This window comes from Spea bombifrons, chromosome 2 (genome assembly GCF_027358695.1).
Source record: "Spea bombifrons isolate aSpeBom1 chromosome 2, aSpeBom1.2.pri, whole genome shotgun sequence".
In the NCBI taxonomy this organism is placed as follows: Eukaryota; Metazoa; Chordata; class Amphibia; order Anura; family Pelobatidae; genus Spea; species Spea bombifrons.
In genome coordinates, this window is record NC_071088.1 from 12,359,525 (window position 1) to 12,386,067 (window position 26,543).

General features: G+C 40.5%; 1 protein-coding gene across 2 annotated transcripts; it reads right to left on the reverse strand.

Moving 5' to 3' along the window:
* Positions 1–540: 540 nt before the first annotated feature.
* CXADR (CXADR Ig-like cell adhesion molecule) lies at positions 541–16,153 on the reverse strand. Of its 2 annotated transcripts, XM_053456856.1 has the most exons (8): positions 15,853–16,153; positions 8,436–8,605; positions 8,117–8,318; positions 6,862–7,017; positions 6,609–6,731; positions 5,890–6,028; positions 4,819–5,005; positions 541–680 (listed from the first exon to the last, which is right to left on the reverse strand). In XM_053456856.1, the coding sequence occupies exons 1-8, from the start codon at positions 15,896–15,898 to the stop codon at positions 657–659; spliced, it is 1,047 nt and encodes a 348-aa protein (XP_053312831.1). In that variant the 5' UTR covers positions 15,899–16,153; the 3' UTR covers positions 541–656. The 2 variants fall into 2 exon arrangements, with proteins under 2 accessions (XP_053312831.1, XP_053312830.1); XM_053456855.1 differs by lacking the exon at positions 541–680 and having other exon boundaries at positions 4,140–5,005.
* Between the last annotated feature and the right edge of the window lie 10,390 nt (positions 16,154–26,543).

Sequence of the window (26,543 nt, forward strand, 5' to 3'; positions counted from 1 at the left end):
ATTATTAGTGTTCTCACATCCTGGTAAACAAATTAAAACGTAATGTCAGAAGTCCTGTTTAATGTTTTTCTAAGAGATTTAAAAACCTATTAAACCGATTGAAAAACGTATTCTGGAGAGAAAAGAAACGCCGTAAACATTTTCAAGATCCTGTCCGTCTAGATCAAAACCAAATCACAGCAGGAGCAGAGAGCAACTTTTATCAGTATTGCTGTCTGCAAGCAGGCAAGCGCAGGTCACCCAGAGTAAGCAGCCTGTAACTGCTAAAGTGCCAGCCGTTTCCCCAAAATTCTTGGTGCCTTGGAGAAAGTAACTTTGCCCTTTAAGAATCACCAGAACAGTAGGGAATAGATTTTTCAATTACAATTATATACACACTATAATCACTGTTTATATATATATTTTTAAAAGGCATTTTGGCATTAATATAATAAAAAAAATTATGGCATGGTTATAAGAATTTTTCTTGCTTTAGAAAAAAGATCTATGCCTATGTGAATATTTTTATATATCTACTTCTGCAATATAGGAGTTCAGATAAAAAAAAAAGGCTGATGATGAGTATAACAAGTCTGAAATGGCGAAAATACAGCATGATGAAGGCTCAATCTGAGTGTATAATTCACAGCTTCTCTTCACGTTCTTCTGAGCTCCTCTTAAACCACAGTTAAGCCATGATACTTGAATGAAGAAAAGAAAAAGAAAAGTCAGTTAAATGCGTGTTTAATGCTTTTTCTAAAGATACTAAAAATTGAGGTTAAATTAGGGGGTGCCTATGCTGCAAAGCCCTTAAGGATAGGACATAAAACCGAAAATAACATTATTTCAAATTTTTTGATACCTATCAATAAAGAAAAATAAACATTCATAAAAAAAAGACCTCGGGATCCTGTTCTTTACATCTGGAGAGCACAGCCACTTGGGGAAAATCCATCATTTGAGTCCATTGTGTTTTTTGCAGAGGTCCAGGAAACAAACTTAGCGGCGCAAAAGCTGGAAACGCCGAGGATTTGCAGGCGGTTTGGTTCAGTGGGGACGTTCTATTTTGTAGAATTCCCAGGTGACAGCTACCTCTACGCACTATTACTATCCATCCAAGAGTTCTCATTATCTGTAACCTCTTTTCTCACTTATCACAGGCAATACTAATAACATAAGTCATGGAGGGTAAAGGTGATGGAAACCCTTCCACTTAAAATTAAGGGGGTAGTAGAAGTATTATTAAACACTCATCTACAGACACCAGACAAGCCAGAAGGCTTGCTTTCCCTCAGAAATCTCATGGTGCTGCCACAACCACAAGGGATTCTGGGTAGGCGCATGCAAATAAAATTGTACACCTCATTTTGATACTTCATGTCGAAGGGTAAGGGTAATCAGTAATTTACTGATGCAACCTACAAAGTTAGCCTCGACCACCTCCTAGGGGTTTGTAATGTCATAAAAATGCATTAGTTAAAACAACCCAATGAAAACCATGTAACAGATCTGTCTACTCTACAATAACTACCCTGGGAAAGACTAAATTCACTGGCTATCATTCCACAAATACCTCAGAGCTCTTCAGGAGTTATTTTTAATCTGTACCACGCTGTGTTGGGTGATTTTGGTGGCATTGTACCCAATTACACAACCCAAAATGTCTCATATTTTAGGAAAATTTACAACGAACTGTGGATGTGGAAAGTAATTACATTTTAACCCTTTGTAATCAAACCTCTTAAATCTCATCTGCTGGAAAGTCTACACAATGTCAGCAGAAGCCACCAGGGGGCAGTAGACTCCTATGTAGAGAAAATCTTCGAAACGAGAAATTGATTGAGGTTAATAATTAACGAGAAAAGGAAAAGGCGATGCTGCGGTGCTGTTTTTACGGCAGCTCACTTTGTATATTGCAGCTCTGGTGCCGCAAACTCTCTCGCTTTATGGCTACTTTTGCTCCTAAATGAAGTGAATTACAGAAGCAGAGGTTGGGGTACAAAATTATAGCAAAACTTTACAAGCCGGTAACTAACGTGCGTCTAGAGTGAATTCTATATCCAGTTTTCTAGCCGAGATATTAATTGAAGGGCATTTAAGTGAATAGTTTCTAAAGAAAAACTACAAGCACATGAAAAAACATCTTTAAAATACTCAATTCTAAATTAAAAATGAGTTAGAAACGTGATAGCTGGATGCCAGGGCCGAGCAGACCTCAATATCTAGTCTGTAAAAACATTTAAATGAACGCCTGGCTCCATGTCAACCAAGGGGGGGATAAAAAAATGATTGTTCTTTCATGGAGTGGCACCAGTAATTACTTCCCCGACATGAATCAGGTCTATCGTTCACATACCGCTATTAACGGCTTAAAAGGACTCTGTAATTAAAATACTTATAATCTTCCTATGCGACTCAGAATAATGTAGTATTTTCATGTTACTGGCATTACTTGACTTGGAAGACAGTTTCTTGTATAAAAGTTAAATGTGGAAAATAAATAAAAGGGCAAAAAAATGAATTTATGCAATTTCTGCCGCTACGGTTTCCTCGCTAGATCTGGAATAAGTAGCAAGAATACATTGTTTAGAATATATCTTTTATATGTTCCATTTCACCAGCTCTTTATACCTTTACTTTTAATTTGTAACGTGTTACGTTAAACTAGGACACCCGTGATTAATGAAAGAGAAAAAAAGTGCAAATCAAGAGAATCCTTTATTTTCTAATTGGTTTTATATTCAACTCTTCTGAACAAGCAAGCCAAATTTACAAAAGTTGTAAAAGTTTAGACGAAATACAGCAAAAGTTTCTTTAGAATTCTTACACCGTAGAAAAAGTTAGAAAGCACAAGATCGGATTACACAAAATGCTGAAAACAGACAAGTCTGGGTTTCACCAAAGTATATTTATTTGTTTGTTTTTTAAAGTACAGAAAAAAGTCACAATTCTACTAAAAATATTACACGTCTGAAAGCCCTTAGTGTACAGGTTTCTTATAAAAAGGAGCAAAATTCATCAGGGGGTTATATAAAAAACCCCCATCAGTGTCAGGCAATAGCCATCGCTGTGCCCATTCAGCTAATGTGGACAACAACTCCTATGATGCTCAGTTTGTTAGAGTTAATGATACCAGTGGCTGGAGTGCCAAAGGCGGCTTAGCCCTGATCAGAGTGGGCATCTGAGGCATCCGTCCTCATCATATAAGGGAATTCTATAGAGTACTGTATATATATAGACCCAGTACGGTTGTGCTTTTTATACAGGTATGTAGGGTAGAGTTGTACGTGTTCATTCTTTCATGCTATTTACACAATTGCATTCGGGACCTTAGCGACACGCTACATCAAAAAGGACCAAACCTTGGCTTTTTCAACATTTTGAGTAGATATAAAACATGTAACAATTGGTTGAAAAATCACGTAACAGGATTTGTAACCAGCATCATTTGTCTCAATAAGAAGAAAATAACATGTCAAAAAAAAGAATACATCCCCCAAATGGATTGGGCACAAGGTTGCAAAATAACAGATCAGGCATGAGGAATATTACATTTTCAAGTAGAAGCTGCATCAGTTCACGTCAAAGAGAAAGGAGAGAAGCGTATCGGGGTCACTAATCACACTCGGGAACATTTCGCACGGATACCCAAAGCCAGGCGTTTCAATGTTAACTGTGTCCGTTACATATCGTGATATTAGACACATTGTAGACAATCCTGACAAAGACAACATTTGATATGCAAAAGGAACCTGTAGACTGTACCTTCACGTTAAAGCACCCTTGAGAAATGTAGGCACACCCTTGGTTAAACATATACATTCTTATACGAAGGATTTGTTTGAAAAGGCACAGGAAGAGGTAAGGTTAGAGAGCGGTGATCCGCTGCAAGCAACTGATAGAAAGCAAACTGATGGGAAAGAGAACTGTGCAACGGCACAAAGTCAGAGTTTGGGGAGAAAATAAAAAAGTAAAAAAATCTAGAGAAAAGAAAAATCTGGCGTGTATGGATGTCGCCAATCCGCAATAATAATATCTACAACATACCTGAGCTACAGAAACTTATGTATTCTACCCTGAAAAGCAATCCACATTTGTCCTAGACACATAAAATAGTTTGGTCTTTTAGGAAAAAAGACGAGGCTAAAATCCACAAGACCGAAGCCATCTATTCCCATTTAATTGCCATGCCTTATAATTCAACTTGACCCATCCTTTCCATTTGGAGAAACATAAATACAAACAAAGTACGCACCCCGCACTGAAAGAGCCCCCCTGTTCTGCACATGCATTTATCCAACCGCATGCAAGGCTCCAGCGCAAACGCCCGGGATTCAGATTCCCTACTAGACCCAAACTTATGTACAAGTTTATACCCAACTCTCCGTGATAATTCAATACTTAACCGGCATTGTAGAGTTACTTGAAATATGGGACACATCACCTTGATGACATAACAACCTCAACAAAAGTCCATTCGCTTGAAATGAAATATTTGAATGATTTTTGAAATGTTAGGAGCACAAAAGATATGCTTAATATAGCTAAAAATGAAAGGTGTTTTCTACTTGTCTCAAACAAACATAAATAGGAAAAAAACATGTGCATCTGGTGTGTAGATCATATATATATATATGTATGTTTGTATCAAGTACCATGAAGAAGCGATTTAGTATTAAACACATCCTTTTAGGGGAAAATATCACTACAAAGTTGTACAAACTCCATGCACAACCACCAGTGACCTTTTGAGTAAATTTATACAATCGAACCATCCTTGCTCTGTGCAGGAACCATCACAGGAATGGCTCCCATTCTACTTAGATTTGGACCAGCTACCTTGGGTGGCACGAAGTTTGGGGTTTGGCTTTGGGGGCGTTCATGCTCTTCGCTTGGTACTTGATTGTATCGAGCCTTGGAATAACCATCAATGTTCGAGGGGGAGAGAGATCCTAGAGAGGAATGATTGCTCCCAATGTAACTTCGAGCAGTCGAGTTGCGGCTTTTTGGAGGAGCGACATCCTCTCTGTGGAATAAAAGACACAAACGTTAGTTTGAGAGTAAAAAATGTTAAGTTGATTATAGTTTTTAATCTAGCTGTAAATTTGTGTTTCTTGTTTTGCAATCAGTGCCTTTGTGTTTGATAAATTGGGACTATGTGGGTAAAGCCTGCATATCTGATCAAAGTTCCTGTTCTCTGTGCCCAATCCCCCCCAAAAAAGGCTACCGGAAACAAAGAGCAAATGAAAAATATAGGAGAGAACGGGGAAAAATAACCGTAAAGATTATTTTAATACGTAAACCCAGATATGAAACCCCAGAAATTCTAGTAAAATTACAGACCTGCTTTGAAATATAGAATAAATTCGATTATACATGAAGCCATTGCCTGCTACATCAGTTTCACATAACATCCCAATACTTGAAGTTTTTCCAATGGGAACTGTAACATTACAACCATCTAGTTAATTGCCTATATTTTTTTGTAATGACACTGTATCTGTCCAAAACCACCTATTACCCTTATTTTGTATATATAGTGACTTACAAAACGATTTAACGCTGCATACTACAAACTAAAAAGTCCAAAAGAGTTTAAAAGTATCTAACCATTGGAGTGAAAAGCTGGGTATGAAAAGGGAGGTGTTGCAGTGAAGAAAGTTTTTAAAAAGTGAAAATTATAAAAAAAAATTAAAATATTTTTTTTTGTTTAAAGTCTTTATCCTTAAGGGGTTAAACATTCCAATAATGCTGATGGCAAACATAAGTTAGTCTATAAATTTGCAGCATCATCTTAGAATTCTCTAAACATATATCCAAAAACAAGATGGGTCGTCCATTCCGTGTGTTGAGAGAAATGAAAGTATTCGTTGACGTGTAACTCCTGTGAAATGCAGTAAGTCATCGTACCTGATTTCATGCTGTACTTCTTTCTCATACTTTTTCTCTCTTTGTTTCTTGCAGCAAAAAAACACCAGGAGCCCAACAAGTCCAAGACTTAATAATGTCCCTATTATGGCACCCGCAACCACTCCGGCTACATTTGAAGCTGCGAAGAGTGAAAAAGAAGCATATTTGTCTTTTTGGAAAGGAAAATGGCTACGACCAACTATGTAGAATATGAAAGCGAAAATCCAGAATTTAGAATATATTGCAGTATTCGTGTAACGGGAGCAATATACGCTTACAGCACCGGGAAGCCTCGCCAACGTAGGTAAATCATTTTAATGGATTTAATTAGGGTTACTTATTTTACTGCAAGTACCTATAGCTTGCACTTGCTTGTCGGTCAATCTGTTTCATCTTTCCGGTGAGATTTAGTTCAATGGAAGGCGAGGTTGGCAGCCAGTGAGACAAACCGCATTATCTAAACCGACCTGTTCTTAAATGCTCTCCTAACCTTACCTTAATGCTAATATCCGCACTTTGCAGTTTAGGTACATCTGACAGTACTTAATAAATACAGCAAAAAAATTATTTTTCCTCAAGGTATACATCTAGGGTCTTTTCCATTTTAACCTGTAGACAGTTATATGGGATCATTTTATGCTACACAACTCTGAAATGTACTAAAATGTCTGCTTTAAAATAATATTTTGAGCACTTAGGGCAAAACGGTAAATACTTACGAGGAACAACATTAAGTATGAGCATGCACTCCTCGGAGCCAACTCTGTTATTAGCTAAACACCTGTACGTGCCGCTGTGATACTGAGAAGCATTTTTCACAGGAAGAGTTCCGCTGGCTGGATCTAAAGAAGGGAAAACAAGATCGTCATGAAAATCGAATACGCACTTGCCGTGTGGAGTACTATCTTACAGTTTAAAAATGCAAAAGCACATCAATAACAAAACAGAATTGCAAAAACAAACTATACTCACCCCAGTTGAGCCCCGGGGGCCGCGGCTGCTGGCCGGTGAGCTTGAACCATTGATATGTTACAGGAGGAGTTCCTTCTTTGGATTCGCATTTCAAGCTCAGGTCCTTCCCAATCTGTTGTGATCCTTCAATAAAGCATCGCGGTTTTGCTGGCTTAACTAGAAGACATTGGGAAAACTTTTAAGCATATCTGCAGTTTACTAATCACGCCCTCCAGACACTTGACCCGGATACAGAAGTGCATGCGCTGAACGATACACGCTCATCTTTAAGAACTTAACCGACATTTTAGTACGGGAGTCCATTAAAAACCACAATGAAAAAAATCTGAAAACAGACATTTTAAGCTCATTTTAGAGCTAATGCTTCCAGAGATTTTTTTTTTTTATGTGTCATCAATACATTTTAGTGAAAATAAAGAAAACACAGCAAACCCGGCTAAATGCACTTAAATACCTACCAGTAGAATTCTCTCCCTCCATAAAAGCCAAACTAATTGTTACCACACAAACACTCAAATACCTATACAAATAGGGACATTCTATACAAATAGGGACATTCTATACAAATTGGGCCGATCTTGGGATCAAACACGTCATCTAGAGAATACCACCGAGCAGCACTTCACGCACACCTCGCACTGTTGGCCTAAAGCACTATTGTTTGTTCAATGGCGCACAGTCATGATGACACGGAAATCTTCATTTTGGAGGAATAATCTCCCACACGTACATAGTGTATGTATATATACGCATGCCTGGGTATTAATGTCAACATCGATTTTAATGTATGGATTTTGCAGGGACAATGTCTAGAACATTGTATGGCAACTGGTAACGGGGAGGGTCTTGTTGGCGTATGTAAGATGTGATCATATTATGGGTGAAACTGGAAGTAACAGTTACTTGGAACTTTCACCTATGGGATTTCCCTGTTCACATGTTTGCAGCACCTTTGGGACAAGCGAATGGTTATGGATAAGAACAAGGCGTTGCACACATACGGACATATGAGAAGTGATTTGCAGACCACTTTAATCAGTTACTCCTTAACCATCTCTGGCTCAGATCTAGAAACCTGAGCTGTAAGACAGCATTCGTCGAACACTTCATTCATAGAAAATCGTTGTAACGATCCGATATCGAGCGGCAGGGAGGGGGCTTCTGTCTGTAGGTGAAAACGTTTAAGGTGTTCTTGCATTCTTCTGACGTGAGCAACATGACAAAGTAAACCTGAACAAAGCGCGGACGTACTTACGATACACAGAGAGAGCTATTTTCCTGCTTTTCATCCCCGGCACCTTCTTCACCTTGCATTGATATGAACCGGTATCGGTGCTTTTTAAATTAACGATTTCTATTGACGCGTCGCCATCTGAGGGGTCAGGGGAGCTGAAGTGGACCCTGTTTTTTAGTTCTTCGGAATTTACATACGTAACCCCGCCACTGAACATGATTATCTAAAAAGAAAAACATTTAACAAAACCGTCACGTTACATTGCAGGGAAGGGCAAGATTCAAGATACAATCGAGAGCTCAAAACATAATTCCAATAACAATAGATACTTGGTGCATACCGACTGATCTGGTTTCTGTGTGTCTGCCGACACCAAGTCCCAGTCAATATCCAGTGTCCCGATATCCATGGGTCCCACATTATATTTGCATTCCAAAGTAACCTTGTCACCTTCAGACTTCTCAAGAATTTTCTGGTCAGAGGGAACCAATTCCAAAGCTCTGGATGAACCTAACAAAAAAAAAGTCATATTTAGTGCACATATCCTTTCATATCATACATACACTCATTTATACATAAAATCTGGCTGCTTCATATAAATATATATAAATCTCAACATCCTACACGTTTCTGTTCACTTAACATCCGGTGAGCCTGTAACTGCTACACCCGTCATCTTATTCTATAATCAGTGAAGTCTGTTAGAATCAGCTCACCGCTGGCTGCTAAGCAGTAAGAACATGTGGTGCTTGCCAAAAATCTACCATTTATGAAGAACCAAAATTTCAATGTTTTTCCTACATCATCACATTTACTTATTAACAAGTACGTTGGGATAGGCTCCATCTTTATTCTAAATAAAGGTTTCTCGCTTATCACCAACAGACCTTGGATATTTATATATAATATATAATACATATATAATAACTTATGCCAGTCAGTGGGCTATGGTAACAATTTCATTTTTCATATAAGACGTTTTGATTCAGATTTTAGCACTAAATGACTAAACACACTCTACACCAAGAAACCCCACAACATCCGCTACCAACGCTTGTAAGATTGAAAAAATAAAATTACTTTCTTCTTCTAAAAAATATCCAAAAAAAAAAAAAGGATTATAATAATAGAATCATATAGTAAAAACAGTGTATTGAATAAATTAGAAGAGGCATTGTTGCAGCGGCGTGCGATCGCGCCGGTGTTTCCTTTGTTCGGTTGCTTGTTACTAATCCCTGAAGAGCGAGGTCAGCGCTGGACTTGTTGCTAGGCAACGGAGAACAAACCGAACGCGACTCTTGGGGAAACGCAGCGGCTCAGGACTCCCGGCCACTTGTTGTGAATGAGCCGCAATTATATTTTGCAATCTAACGCATTATTCTCTACATTCTTGCGAAATTGTATCCCATCTAAAAAATAAATCTCTTTTGTAGGTTCTCCCGACGACGGACTGCATTGTAGGCGTATTTGCCCATGATTTCACTTCTCAACCCCATGTCTACCGGTCCAAGTTCATTCCCTGCCAGTTAGTTCCAGGCCCTCAGGGCTACACTGGATAATCCTGGCACAGGCCACAAAAGTATCCGTCCCAGCTACTGTGGCTGGAAGGTGGGCACACAACATGTATGTGACCCCACACTCTACATGTGCAGGGGAGGGGAGTCAGATACCTGAATATTTGTGGGGGGTTTACATGTTTTACTACAGACTATAGCAGAGGGAGCTTTTTTTTACCTAATTTGCTAAAATGTCATGTTGGGCCAGTTAAATCTTAACCCCCTAGCCAGCAGGGTTATGGTGTGAATGCTTAAGTTAATAAAAGAGTATCTAATCGCCTGTGTATTAGATGACAGTTCTTGATGCTGAGGTTCTAGATTATATTCTACCTATTTCCATTAGGGATGCACCGAAATGAAAATTCTGGACAGAAACCGAAACCAAAAATTCAGCATTCACTTGGCCGAATCCCAAAATGACCCCCCACACACCTTTAAAAAAAGACCCAAAAACTTATTTTTAATAAAAGTGTGATTAACACACCAAAATTGGACAAAAAAATTAAACAATATTGAACCTTAAGAACTCAACACATGCAAAACTCATTCAACCTGTCATTTACCAGCATTAAAACAATCATCTGCCCCAAACTGTTACATGGAAACTAAACGTGGGTGATAAATCATTCCACAGGAAAGAGAGAGTGAGTGTGAGTGTACACTTCCGGAGGCAACTAATGTAACAACACTGTAAGGGGCGCCATTTATTTCCCTGCAGACATCTCCTCGAAGGGACACGCTAGTCATTATATGCACTTTAATATGATAGCGGTGTGTCTCTTTCAACCTTTAAATGTTTGCAATAGTCGTGGTTGTGCACATGTGTAGACTGCACAAAACACATAGGTTACAACACAACACAGTTTAGACACAGATAAGAGAATCTAAAACCGATAGTCGTGCCAAAGAATGAAAATATAGGCATTCCATCATTTTTACACCTGCTTTTGGAGGCTAAAACTCCCATCAGTGTAATCAGTCTAGCTGAGGGTGATGGGATCTGCAATCCACAAAAGATCATCAGTCTATTTTTTGGTCTAAAACTAAAATCAATTTAAATAATGAAATGCCGAAAGACATCACACAAAAGTATTCTAAGAGCTGCTTTCGGCGATTGCTTAGCAAAGGGTTCAGAACGCTGCTATGTAGGAGATACAGGGTAGGCAATGCAGGCTTAGATTGCCAGCTAATACTCAAAGGGTTAGATGCCCCCTCCCCTTATAAATGCACAAGGTAAATCATCACAACCCCCCAGGCATATGCACTGTACCACCTTGCCCCAAACCCGTTTGCTGGCGGGAGGTGTGCTCAGTTGGGGACCACTGCGCATGCACCCCGTACTCACTGCCAGGGCGCGTGCGAAGGTTCAAAGGCAGTCTAATGAGACCATGATCAGGATGTGCAAAAGCGTTCCCACCGATGTCAGAACTTGCCAAACCGGTGTGAATACCTGGCAGCGGAGGGGGCAGCGCGCGGTAGCGAGATCTGCAATGTTACAGGGTCACCGTACCCAAGGTTGGGTACCCCTGTTTGAGGGCTGAGGAATCACCAGTCAGTACCCTCATACGGAGCTCCTGCTACCCACGGCAATGGATCAGGTGGGGGGATTAAGGGATAGAATGGGTTTCCCCACCTGTGTTATGCCCCCTGTAGTGAGGCTGCCTTCTGGGCAAACAGGGCTGTGCTGGCCGATCAAGCGCTCCGGCCAGGCTGCCTGATTGTCCCTTTGAAGGGTTGGAGCTGCAGCCACATTCAGTCTCCGGGGGTGTTTTATAAAATAAAACACATTATAAAATATTACCGGGTCATGGGATCAGAAAAAGGACACAAAAAGTACCCAAAAGTACTCCATGAACTGGCTAAGAGTTCCACGAAAATATTAGCCTGCGATACTGGCCGCATCACAAGCATTCTTTGTTGGTGGGCTTCAGGGGACATTATACTGCTACTGAACGGCTTCAGCTTCCCCTGCACCAGTCACGTACAATACACCGTCAGCCAGCCCACCAGGTACCGGCTCACTCACACAGTCACGTACAATACACCGTCAGCCAGCCCACCAGGTACCGGCTCACCAGCACAGTCACGTACAATACACCGTCAGCCAGCCCACCAGGTACCGGCTCACTCACACAGTCACATACAATACACGGTCAGCCAGCCCACCAGGTACCGGCTCACTCACACAGTCACATACAATACACGGTCAGCCAGCCCACAAGGTACCGGCTCACCCGCAGTCACCCGCAGTACGTCTGATGATTTCTTGGCTAGCAGAACACTTTCAGGATTGTGCGCTGCTGCTGCCGGCAGACTAGCCTTTTCAATGAGTCCGGGGCATAGAAGGTAAGAAGAAGAAGGTAACATCCAACAGAAAGCATCAGCAGACACGTTATTACAGATTAGTTCAAGAGCACTAGTTATTTTTAATATTGCATACAAAGATTTTTTTTTTACTTGACATGATAGGACATTACTGTATATAAGACTAAATGAGTTATTAATAAAGCTCATTTTATTAGCCTGCCTAAGACCTGCCTAAGACCACCAAGTGAGTCATTAACGCCACGTGGTTAAACTGCTTTAACGCAAATCTACAAATGAACGAGCTTCACATTAACACGAAAAAGACTTTATGAAATAATTTAGAATCAAATATTTGCTTTTGTTTTATAAACAACAACATTGTTTCATACCGATTTATAAACATTTCCCAAAACTAATAAAAATGAGCACTTGTTCCCGCGGTGTCTGTGTTTCACGTCTGCTGGTAACAGATGAATGTCCACCTGACACCTGGAACGTCGGGAGTCGGTTAAATATATAGACAAAGCCTTCCTGCCTCCGATCTCCATCACACCAACGGGGTTTATTCGAGTTATAGACGAGCAGAACCGCATTAACAAGAAGGTCCATAGGTTTCGGGTTTATGGGGTTTATGTAAGAGGAGTGGCTGCTCATCTCATGGAAATTCTAATTGAGGAAGGAGAACAGATAACAGCGAGAGGGGGAGCGAGGCGGGGGTGGAAAACAGACTAAAAAAAAAGTTAGAGAATGCAAAGACGGACAATCGGAGGGGGCAAGAAGTAAACTGAATGCCATCAGCTTAAGATTGAAAGGATAAGGAAGGATGGAAGTGAAAGAGAAAGTGAGTGTGGAAAGCGGGAAATACTACACTAATATAGAGGGAATAGTCGCATAGAGACAAAGACAAGAACCTTAGCAATTAGAATTAAATATATAAGAAATCCGGAGACACTGGATGTGAGAACGATGCCACCGGCTCACACTACAGCCATTACACCAAGTTACTCAATATCGAGTCATATTTATAATAATATAACACCCTATACTAACAGTCTGCATATCTAACGTATAAATCTTCCTCACATCAGGGGTTTAAAAAGGGAATGAGAATGACTGGATACTTAAGAAAACTATAGCACACCAACCCCCCCCCCCCCCCCCGCCAATTAACTATTTTGCTAAGGGACACGAACGCCGTATTAACATTACTTATAAATAGTACTGCTGGCACGTGGTTTACAAGTGTTTTTATCGCCATAGTAACCGGTGGAAGGGTCCAATCAGCAGGAACATTTTGCTAGGATGATAAAACCACTTTAAAAACTGCTTTATTTAACAAAGGGCTGTGTGATTGGAATGAAAGCTCTTCGCTCCAGCAGGACGCTCGCCAGCTCCATACATTCAGCACACGTTTAGTTTTACAAACTGGAACATTCCGGAAGCCCTGATGATTTAATTTCACATTAGGTGTAATCAGCGCGTACCGTAACACTAAGCGTTCGCTGGCTTTGCTGCCAAGTCCAGAGACATATCCGTGTGTTTCCAGGCAGCACATGAATAACACACGGCACCGATAACAAACCCGCAGCGGGGTTATCGGCGCGAGCGAAGAGGAGTCCAAAGAGCATTCCTAGCCAGGAAAACAGCCTCCAGAAACTATTTCACAGCGTACCTTCTGAGAGCACAATGTAATGAAGATTCACAACACTGAGGGGGTAGTAGATAAATGGAACCGCCACCAATCAGTAGTGGTAGAGGCTAATACAGTAGGGGAATTTAAACTAGCATCGGATAGGATTATGGCTCCTGAATCTAAGACGAGACCAACGAGTTTCTAGATCAGGAAAAAGGGGGAGTCTAGATGGTTTTCTCTGCAAATAAAGTGTCCTTAAAGGAGCTTAGAAAGGGATCAACAATTTTTTACCACATTTTATTTAGAATACATTACATGACTAAAATAACATCTAAAGAAAGCTCTTCTTGTACTGAGAAAAAAATATATAATTTCTCTGGATACAGTAAGCGAGAAAGACCAAAATTATAGCTAAACACAAAACACCCCAGAAATGTGAAAACAGCCATCATCACGAAGGGTTTAAAATGTGTAAAACAGTCCGGTCATGGAGGGGTTAAATTACGTCTCATAATAAAATACTGCTCGTTAACAAAAAAAAAAATTAAAATCAGTAGCACAAAGTATAAAGGTCTCCCTCCTTTCACGTGTATAGACAACTCCCTACGAAAACTGATAACAAACTAAAGAATAAAGGAGAGGGGTTACTAAACTGCCCCATTACGTTAAACTTACACTACATGTAGACTGGAAGCTCGCGAGGTGGACCCTCTATCTAACCTATCGATGTGTCTCCGTCTGCCAGACCGTTTCAATGTATGGACTGTAAGAAGCGCTGCGGAAATCGGAAATTTATTTATAATAAAAAAGGCTTCTTAGCAGAGATCCCAACGATGAGATCATTTCTTGTTACAAGGTCCGGTCGGATTAGTAACCAGTGAAGCAGTGGGGGGGGGTTGATTAGGTGTAGAGATAAGGTAAACTACACAGACTCAAGTAAATAAATAATTCACTGTACAGGGCCAGCTGGGAGTATCCCTATCCAGAGGTCAACAAAGGCTTCCCATGACTACACACATGCTAACGGCAGCCTTACTATTTCAGAGCAATAATATACAGAATCGGATTAAAGAACAGAAAAAAATACAGATCTCCAAACGCTGGGATTATCCTTAAAAAGAATCAACACCGTTGAAATAATCAGACATTAGGATGAAGACTCGCCTGCTGCTAATAAGCGAGATTAGGGAAAATCGAATTAATCATGTGTAGAAAACATGTAACACCTAATATGAACAGTTATATACATATATTATATGGATACATATATATTAATAATAATATAACTGACATCACAAGCCTTAAAGCACCAGGATCCCCTCACAGTAAAAACTTCTGATCAATGCAACTTATGCCCTACGGGTACCCGTTGGAGTCAAAACATTTAAATGTTTCATTGAAAAAGTTCTTTATATTGTTATCTGTCCTTCTAACAAACCCCACTCAATGCATTAGAGCTCAGCCTAAAACCTCCCCTTCTGTATTGTCTCAAAGCTGGAGTTACCCTCCCCCACTGACTAATTTAAGCCCACAAAAGCAGAGAAAATAAATACAGGAGAGGTGAAGGGGCAATAGCAGAAATCGGGGTCACAAGCCATGGCACTGGGGTAATCAGCGAACATGCCTCTTTGGACTTCAAAGGGTTAAGAAATGCGCAGACATCTAAGCCCCTGGGGTGAGGGTCTCAAAGGAGGTAATAAATACACCCTTTCAGTGCCAGTGGGGTGTGCCCTGTGATTTTCTGCCCCGGATAACAGACATGTATTCAGTAAAAGCACCCTTTCAGTGCCAGTTACAAATGACTTTACTACCGCATTGTGGTTATTAATGCTCCAGGCAGCTGGTAATCCAATATGCTGGGCACGAAATGAAAGGTAATTAGTGCTGCAGAGCAGTTTATTAAAGCAGCCAGGACGCAGCAATCCGCCGGGCTGAAACTAAGCTGCCTCCTACATACCCCGAGATCGATAACACGGAACGGGAGACTATGCCAGAAAGTCGTTTCAACTTTACAGAACGCTCCCGGGTTCCGGGGCAAAAGTTGTAACACTAGCCACTGATTGATAGACAGCAGACAGGGAACGTTGTTGCTGCCTGAGAGCGATGGGTGCTATTTGCGGAATTGGTATTATACAGGGTCCGGTTAGCCAGTCCTCGCCGTGCACCGCTTTATAACCGGACATGCTACAGAGGTAAGGAACCGCACCCCTCCCAACACCTGCCAAGCACCGAGCCTCGCAGACAATGCCCAGGTTACCCACCGCAGTACACCAACAGCAGCAGCAGAGGGAGAGATGCCAGCGCCATCCCGAGGACACCTCCCTGAGGTCCGAGCGGCTCCCGGTGTATCCCGCACCCCGTCTCCAGGCGGCTCCCGGTGTATCCCGCACCCCGTCTCCAGGCGGCTCCCGCTCCTTCTGACTGGCACGAGACGCGCAGTGCACTGGGGGTTCGGCAGGTGCCCGCGTGCGCTCCAGATAAGGCGGCTGTCTCGCGCTTGGTACAGGCGGCTCGCGCTCTCTCCTTCCTCTCAGTGTGTGGAATGGATGCGTATCTCCCTGAGCTCTGCCCACCGAGCAGCAGGTGAATCGTGACGTCACTTCCTGGAGGACACTAACAACCCCCCCCTCTCAACCTCCTTTTCCTTGTACCACTCCCTACCCGGCCACAGGCGGAGGTGGCTGTCCCTGACCGCTCAGTACAAACACCTCAGAGTTCTAGTGCGTGCACCTGCCTCCAGCACCCACCAGCCATTACCGGAGACATACAGTCACCTGTCAATCAAACGAGGCAGCCGTTATTATTATGAGTTGAAAATTTGGGCTATGGAATTATTTGTGGCATTGCAAAGGGTTAATGGAATAATATTTTAGAAAATGAACCTTATGAAGAGTATGAGCAGGGCTGTAACCCGTCCTCAAGGCGCCCCAAGAGATCGGGCAGTGGGGTTACTGTACAGGTGTAAAACCTGGTCGAGGAAGATGTTGGCGTATTTATTACCGAACTAAATATTATTTACGGTAATGCCTGTCATCCAAATATGCGCTGACTTATACCCTAACGGTTTTTGTTTTTCCTTTTTTTCCTCCATAACGGATATTGTGTATATGTTTTTATGTTGTATGTAATTTCCTAATCCTTGCCCTTTTACATAAGAAAATAAAGATTTTTTAAAAAATAAAATATGCGCTGACTTTTAGAGACACATAATTTCATACAAGCGAAATGACGGTGCATGCGCCCAGGTGAGCATAGAGAGATCTTGGATGTGTAACTAAGGTGCGTTTCCCATTTACAGACGTTATTTTGATAGAAGCTGTTTTAGGGGGGTTACAGCAAGGTGACCCCATTGGCCATTTTTTCTAGGACATATATAGTGCTGCCTGGTACCTGGTTCACATACTGCAAGGCAGTACTTTCCATATGCTGCTGGCCGGCCGCCTGTAAAAATTATACTGTCCTAGAAAAAAATGGCTGATGTGGTCTCCCTACTGTAACCACCCAAAACAGTTTCTGTCAAACGATCTAACTTTTGCCTATGATGGAATTGTATCATAATCACTCATACCGTCTCCCTGTGTTCACCTGTTCTGTCACAGCGCACTGTCGCACTGTCACTTTGCAGCAGGCTTTATTCACTAAATCTGTGATGTCAGAAGGTACACTGCCATTCAAAAGTTTAGGGTCGCTGCGCTAACATAATTGCAAAAGGCTTTTCTAACGATCAATTAGCCTTTTAAACTTAAACTTGGATCAGCGAACACAATGTGCCATTGGAACACAGAAGTGATGGGAGTGATAAAGGGCCATTGGAACACAAGAGTGATGGGAGTGATAAAGGGCCATTGGAACACAGGAGTGATGGGAGTGATAAAGGGCCATTGGAACACAGGAGTGATAGGAGTGATATAGGGCCATTGGAACACAGGAGTGATGGGAGTGATAAAGGGTCATTGGCACACGGGAGTGATAAAAGGCCATTGGAACACAGGAGTGATGGGAGTTATAAAGGGCCTCTGTCCGCCTATGAAAATATTCCACAAAAAAATCAGCCGTTTCCAGCTACAATAGTCATTTATAACATTAACCCCGTCTGCGCTGGATTTCTGATCCATTTCATGTTATTTTAATGGACAAAATTTCAAAAATTTCAAAAACATGGACATTTCTAAGTGACCCCCAAACTTTTGGACGGTAGTTTAAGTAAAATTACAGCATTTTATTGATTTTACTGGGAAGTGAAGCAAATCAGAACTTAGTATGCGTTTCCGTTTGGGTAAAAAAAAAAAGGTAAAGAATCGCATACCGCTTTAGTTTAACCAGGAAGTGTTATTTTTTTTTAGGCAAGCAGTCGTATGGGTGATTGGGTCTCCTATAGGCCCCCGCGTCTCAAATCTGAGGTTCGCTATACATAAGATATATACGTATATGTTAATTTGTATTCCGTCTAATGGTCTTACTTCTCTACCCACATATTCTTAGAAGAGCACCGTTCTGAGCCTATCCAAAATACTTCCGTGATTCACGATGGGCTAACACGCAAGCCATTTGTACGCATATGATACATTGTTACATATAACGATTTGTTTCCCTTCTAACTTCGATTGTATGTAAATAATCAGTAGGCCAACTTTGTCTTGTGCGTTGAATTAGCCCATACTTAGAGAAACTGCTATTAAAACATTTCTTCTCTACAATGATTAATGGCTTCATTTTCACATCTAATGTGGAATTGATAAATCATCACACAAGGGTAAGCTTTAGTTTATTAGAACTAAACAGATGTGGGTGTGCAAGAATGATGAGAAACCGAGATTCACTGTTTTTTTTCCTAATTATTCCTGGAGCAAAAGGCATTTTCTGAATCATTGTTTGTAAAATGCAATTAAACAGCGAGAAGACAAAATCAGCCAAGGCGCTCAAGACCCCCGCTCAGCGTTTAGCTCCAACCCAATAATTTTTATGGTGTTTATGTAAAAAAAAAAACATGTCTGTCCCTTTAAGATTTTATTAATGTTCCATAATAATGAAAATGCAGTCATTAATTTTGTGGGAACCTTTGCTGCACCTCCTCCTTCTTTATCAGTAATGATTGCGAAATCTATGAATCATGGAAAGGTGTTTGGTGGGCGCTGTATTTAAGGCTCTTGCTTGGGGCAGGCGTAACCCTATCCTAAATCTAAGACAAGACCAAGGACTGATTAGGGTCTGACTCCTAAATCAGGAAAAAACGGGCAGACTAGATGGGCCAAATGGTTATTATCTAGCGTCAAATTCTATATTTCTACCTATTCCAGAGCTGTTTTGTGGCCCCCGGATCCCTTTCCGAGTCCATGTTTTAGCCCATCTAAAATGCCCAATGCACTTATTGGAATATTCTTGTTCTTTCCAAAGCAATATAACTCCCAGGGCCTTTAATTTTTTTTTCGGTATTGCTTTCACTTTATACAGAGGGTGCTAGATAAGTGGAGCAGCCTTCCATCAGTGGAAGTGGTAGAGACTAATACAGTGAGGGAATTTACGCATGTTCGGGATAAGCATATGGCTCCTAAATCTAAGACGAGATCAAAGACTTATTAAGATCTGAGTCTATACACCAGCATAAACAGGCAGACTAGATGGGCCGAATGGTTCTTATCTCTTGTCAAATTCTAGGTTTTTAAGTAAATAAACCATACTGAATAAAGGCAATCCGTGTTAGCTGTAAAGATGTTAGCAGGGGTGTTTTTCTTTACCAGTTTCAGCTCTTTTTTAAATACTTTTGCCTTATCCGAGAAGCATTCTAGAAAGAACTTTAATATTTAACAGCGTTCTCATCATCAATGCTTTTAGATATCGTCTGATATTCTCCTTCTTGAGATCTGAAGTTATTTCCTAGTAGATTATAATAAGCATTGGAATCATCGCTGAGTTCTCTTAGGTGTTAAGTGGGAGTCATCACTTCCTAGCTCATCAAACTGATACAGCGTGCAAGGAAGGGAACAGATCTTATTAACATGGAAACTGTAAAACTTGCAAATTAATATAGCAGACAAAACACTTATGCAGTATTTGCATATCTTATAACGACTCTGCGTTTCAGAATGCGAACAGCGTTATAAGGAAGTGTCTCGAAGCATGAAACGCCTCTTTATCAGGTCAACAATTATTTGGAAATATTGATTTACAATAAAGTGGAATTAACAGGGGGTACAGCCTTTTGGGGCCACTATGGTGTACCCCACACACACATACTGATGCTCGGTGTACTCCCTTTTTGGCACCTTGGATAATTAACATGACGGGCCATGACCGAGCCGGAAGATTTCTTATGGCAGCCTTGAGTTAAAGCAATAAGGAAAGTGACACTGAAAGAGAAAGGAAATCAAAAATCCAACATAAACCGAAATTTTAGCAATTTAAAATTCTGAAGAAGTAAATGTTGTTAAAGTAACGGCCGTACCGATGTGCCAAGCAGCAGAAGCACTACTAGGTTATTCACTGTGCGGGATCGTAACTCATCTGCAAGGGAACGCTGGGTTTAAGTGTGTACTTACTATACACATTCAGGGCCAAGATCATGCAATAAGCTTAAGCTCCAGGGCTGCAGTGAAAATGTCCTCTGTGGGCTGACTTTTTACACCCCTGATTGATTGCCTGCTTAAAATCATTTGGAGCACTTTCTGCACATGCGCATGGGGGTCTTGTTGGACCCTCCAACCTAGAGAACTGGCTGTAAGTATAGGACACGGCAGCCGAACGAGGTGATGCCTGGAGTGTCACCTAAAGCCATTTAATAGGAGCATATGTAAACGATTATCCGACTTCTATATGTTTCTCCATCTTATCTGAACTTATTTTATAGATAAATATTTTTGTATCTGCTTTATTTAACTCTGCTTACAATTCAGCTTCATCAGACTTTTTAAATCATTCACAAATTAAAAGACAATGGTATTTATGTAAGATGAACAATTCTGATTACGGATTAAAATGAATTTGCTGAATACAGATCTAAAAATACGGTAATTCATGAATGTAAAATAAAATGGAGTGATAAATCGAAACAGTTCTAAATAATTCCTACAGCATTTCATCGGTTTTCTTTCATTTCAAATACCATTTAAGCAATGCTGGAAATCAATTGGCTCGGTTTGGTAAAATCCTTTTTTGATCTGTAAAATCATTAATGCCGTATGGACGCTTTGCACAATCTAGCCATCACATGCACTCTAATGAGCGTTCACTTATATTTTACCTCTTTTGAGCATGAGCACAGCCCTTCGAGTAAATGCGTATACTTTAATTCAGATTCATCGTCGTCGAGGCTGGTGCAAAAGACCTGGAATTCTGGAAACATTTTAAGAAAGCTTGTGTTTGTTTTTCTAAAACTGAAAAAGTACAAACCTTTTTCATGTAAAACAGAAAATAGCTTTCTATATTAACTCATATAATAAATACTTTAGACTAAGAGAATTTAAGGATAGGTAATAGCCATCTGATCTGATTGACCATTGTTTCTACCCACGGAAGGCCTCAAACTGTACTTGGTTATTGCTCTTTTGTTATATTTCGTATGACTGTCTCATTCATGTTTCTATGCAATCATTTTATTAATCTACGTATACCACCTCCGCCGGAAGGTTATTCCATTTACTCATCACTGTCGCAGTGAAGAATACTTAAGTGTGATTTATCCACTGGTGGTTATAACCCAAACTCTCTGCTGAATGTGTAGGAATCACTGCTTTATAAGATAAAAGAACCAGTGAGACCTATAGATCCACTCATTCTTATACTGTAAGGTCCAAGGCTTCTCCCTGCTTTGGGGATTTGGGATGTTAATTTCCAAAAACATAAACGGCTGGGTTCCTAGAACGTTGTGTCCTTCCTTACAGGAGGACCCTGGAAATGAATATGCATTACGTGATCACAGAACATTAGGGGCTTGTACCAAGCGTAATTATATCCAGAAGAGGAATATTAATTAGGATGATGAATTAGGAATGAGCAATACTTAATAGCTTGATTTCTAGTTGATAACCTTCTTAACATGGATATCCCTTTTCCTCCATGTTACTGTACAGTGCTGAAGTGTGTTAATGGGATTTCAAGAAAATCCAATTTACATCAGGTGCCAACACACTCATTTATAATCTGGCCTTCCCCCTCCCTGACATCAAAATAATAATGTCATTAAACATGATTATCATATATATATATATATATATATATATATATATATACCGTATTGGCTCGAATATAGGCCGCACTCCCCCCCCCCACTTTAAGTCTTTAAAGTGGGGGTGCGGCCTATATGCGGGGTCATGCAACTTTGTATTGCGTAGATGTCCCCCGCCGGCCCCGCAAGACACCCGGAGTCTGCTCCGGTAAGTCGGGGGGGAGGGGGGGCAGAGGAGGACAGTGGCAGCATATCTCGGGGAGGGAGGACAGTGGTAGCATATCTCGGGGAGGGAGGACAGTGGTAGCATATCTCGGGGAGGGAGGACAGTGGTAGCATATCTCGGGGGGGGAGGAGGACAGTGGTAGCATATCTCGGGGAGGGAGGACAGTGGTAGCATATCTCGGGGGGGGACAGAGTGGCAGCATGTTTTTTTGGTGCTTTTTTAAAGAAAAAAAACTTTTTCTTTAAAAAAGCACCAAACTTTTAGGGTGCGGCCTATATACGGGGGCGGCCTATATCCGAGCCAATACGGTATATATATACACGCTGTTAGTACACAAAAATATTTTTCTAAAATATATCAAAAATATATTTCCTTGATATTTAGTCTGTATTTATATTTTCGAAGTAAAGTTCCTGTTCTCAGTGCTCTGCGAGGCCGCTAATTCCTTTCCCTTTATCTGATGTTGGCACTTGTGCGCTCCCAGGATGAGGTCCACCTAGAATCACCCCTGGACCCAGCCTCAAGGAGAAGATATACGGTAGCGTCTGTAATCGCGTTCCCAGTATTGTACACGTGACTGCCGGGGTGATTCCCAGAACCGGTCAGGTGCATTAGGCGATACGTAATGGGGCATTATGGTCAGTGAGGCAAATCCAGAAAATCTGGAAAAAAAACCCACCATGGCTGGTCCTTTATAACATCGGGCCTCAGGGTCTTATACAAAAGACTGACATTTGAGTAAATCAGTCAGTGATTTGGTATGTATCTTTTTCATTCATCCTGGATTTGATTTTATTAATCTGAGGTTAACATGCAAAATAATAATAATAATAATAATTATAATCTCATACAAATAATGTAAATCAAACAAGTTATGTTAAGTTCTGGACATAACATTCGCTTGTTACATGGCAGCTATACTAGCGTGAAATAATCAAAGGGGAACATCGCCTTCTTTATTAAATCTTCTCATATCATGCGCTTTATTTTGTGCTTGTGAATCCGTGTAACCGTTTTGGAGACATCTGGCTTAAATGTAAAGGACTATTCTGCCGTATGGCAATAGAAATCTTTGTGAAATTGTGGCCAAACAAGCATATCAAGTAATTTCCTGTCCTGATGTTATCTCCCCATTTACCTAACAGAAGGGGAGGAATAATAGAAAGGAATAATGATCCATATCAGGAACCTAAGAGAGTTGTTCCATGATGTACACGTATATTACGTCAAACATGTATCATTTTATATTAACATTAAAAAAACATTATTTAGCCTTTTGAACAGCAGATTCCGTTTGCATGATTCGTAGTCCCTAATTCCGAACAAGCCGGTTTAATAACCAGTATAAATAAATACAGGCAGGTCTCGGTGAATGTAGGTTTTGGTGGCAAAGGGCTCTGTAATGTTTTTCCAGTAAACACAATGATGAGCTGGAATGGATTAGAGCGTATGAGCAAATCTTTGTGTCTACAAAGCCCTTAGTCAGCCGAGTTATTGTACATAGGAACAATGGTCCCTTGTTGGAGGGCTGGTGGAGTCTTCACCCCTGTCTGCTGTGAAATTATTTAGTAATTGGATAAGACATATGCAATTGAGAAACAGATACATTTGCTTTTATTTATTTCAAATTTTCAGCCGTTCCCAAGAAACATCCTCAAAAAATACTGAATGAGAAGGTAAGGTTTGAAGCATCACGCACCACATTCATGACTTTAAAAAGTATTCTTTTCCCTGTTTTTTTTCTTCTTCATGGTTGTACAATAAGGACACAAAGTTTACAATGGTTGGGAACAATACAAAACCCCTTGTGTGCCTGATGAATAGAGCCATCCTTTGGGAAGTAGGAGTGCTGTACTTTGGAGAACCAGGTGCTTCTGTTACAGTTTCTAGTATTAGACAAATCTGTTGGCAGGGTTTGGCTTCATTCTCGTAGGACAGAGTGGAGCAAAAAGATAAAATCTTCTAGGATTCCTACTCAGTGCCGGAAAGAACGCTATAATGTTACTGGGAGAGTTCATCAGTCCCAAAAAAATCAAAACCTGGTTTGGTATGGTTGCCTCCAACTCATATCTTTAGGGTTGTCATTGCTGGTCCCTGACCAATTACCACCCTATACAAGAAGCCCCCTTATTAACCCACACACCCCGCTGCCAATGTAGGCATAGATCTCTGCTTTGTGGAGGCTTTTGTTGCACACACACAGGCTTCAGGCCTACTTCTACACTTCTGAGGACTGCCAGCATTTCCTTTGGCCCAGGCTCCCCAGGCAGCAGCCAAGGTCATCCGGCAGTAAGAGACTTGTACCTTCTCAAATCAATGGAGAGACATAGCAGAAGCATTTGATGACAAGCCCACCCTCCCATGTTCATTTGACTGTAGATGCAGACTATATTATATTCATTCTATCTCATGCATAATACTTCATATGCATTCATTTAATGTGCAAAAAGGAAAATAATACCTTAGGGAGAAGCTGCAGCTTCCCGTCCTGGTCCAACATTTTCTGCCACTGATTGGCTCATTATTCTCCCCCATCCTTACTAGCAGGAAGTATATCATGTGTCATGAGATGTGTTCAGCTGAAGTTGGGGTGTGGGGAAAGGGGATAATGCATACGGAGATTTGGGAGACACTTCCATGCTTCAAGGGGACACCACAAAAAATTAAAGCTCACATGTGCTTTTCTATCCAATGTAAATTTAATGCTGAATGTTAATAAAGGACATTTCTTGAATTGTATTCGTTACCTTTTTAGAGGCTTAAAAAGCTCATGATTTGATTTTTTTATATATAATATTTAAAATTACTTTGCAAAAATGACAGTGACAATATGCCATGGGGAGCCACAAGTGCAGCATGTCATTTGCTGTACAAATACACAAAATCAAAGCATCAATCAAACGTGTTGCTCCACATTAATCACGCTTAGTATCTTTAGAATATTAACCCTTTAGTATTTGAAGAAAATAAACCATAGCTGATTCGGGAAGAATCAGTGCCCGATCTTGTGTCACATGACAATGAAGTGTTCCCTGAAAAATGATGAATAAAGGAAAAATTTTGTATGGTTAAATAATTATTTTTTTGGGAAGGTTTAGGCATTCAATAGTAGCGATACGTTAAGTGTTAAATTCAGCAGAGTAGGTGGAACAGCATCATTAATCAAAACGACATAACATTCATAAACTTTTGAACTAGCAATAAATACCGAAGAAGTAGCTTCGTGATTAGTATTTTACTTTCCGTAGCATTTGCCAAACTGCGATAGCGTGAACATGTAATGTATTAAACAGAAGTAACGTGATGTTCTTAAGATTCATGTTTTTTAGAGAATTATGCTGCATACCTTTGAATCTCATAGCTGTAATCTGATGGATGTATTCTGGATTGTTAACCTGTTTGTATTTTGGCTCTATTGAATTATGTGGAGAGCGAGCAGCATGGGAATCACTGACCACAATTTCTAAATGTATTTATTCTGGATTTATTCTAAAATAGACAAACGGCTGACATGTGAGAATTTTTTTTCACATTTTTTTCTCTCCTAAATTTTAGCTAGAAGTGCCACGTATATAAGATCTTCAGAATGTCCGCGTATCCTTAGACCCAGATATCACTTGCAAATCCTGAATAGAAATCCAGAGTTCTGCATGACAATGTCCCTTTAAAAGCACGGTTTCGTAGGCTCGCTGTTTGTCTGAAAAGAAACAAAGAGCAGTCGCGCTGAGCCTCCCATCCTCCTCACACCGACCGGTGCTTTTCACTCCCAATCCCGTCCTGATGCAAACAAAGTGAATTAAGACATCCTGCTGTTCATGGCACACATTTTTAGGCAATTAAACTGAAATCAGTGGGGGAAAGAACCCCGAAACAACTGGGTGCATGCATTGTGGGGTAATTCTTCATCCTAGGAATGCATTGTTTTCATGATGATGACCGATGGATATGTAAGCTTAGTCTGTGCCAAAACCTGTACTACTTCTCCTTGAATGTATATATATTATATATGGATATAAAAAGTCTACACATCCCTGTTAATATGCCAGGTTCTTGTGATGTTAAAGAATGAGACAAAGATAAATCATGTCAGAACATTTTCCACCTTTAATGTGACCTATAACGTGAACAATTCAATTGCAAAACAAACTGAAATCTTTGAGGGGGAAAAAACAAAAAAAACCTCACAATAACCTGGTTGCATAAGTGTGCACACCCTCTTATAACAGGGACTGTGGCTGTGTTCAGAATTAACCAATCACATTCAAACTCGTGTTAAATAGAAGTCACTGCACACCCGCCATCATTTAAAGTGACTCTGATTAATCACAAATAAAGTTCAGCTGTTCTAGTAGGATTTACCTGACATTTGCTTAGTTGCATCTCAGAGCAGAAGCCATGGTCTCCAGAGATTCCAAAGCATCAGAGGGATCTCATTGCTGAAAGATATCGGTCAGGAGAAGGGTACAAAAGAATTTCCAAAGCATTAGATATACCATGGAACACAGTGAAGACAGTCATCATCAAGTGGAGACAATATGGCACAACAGAGACATTACCAAGAACTG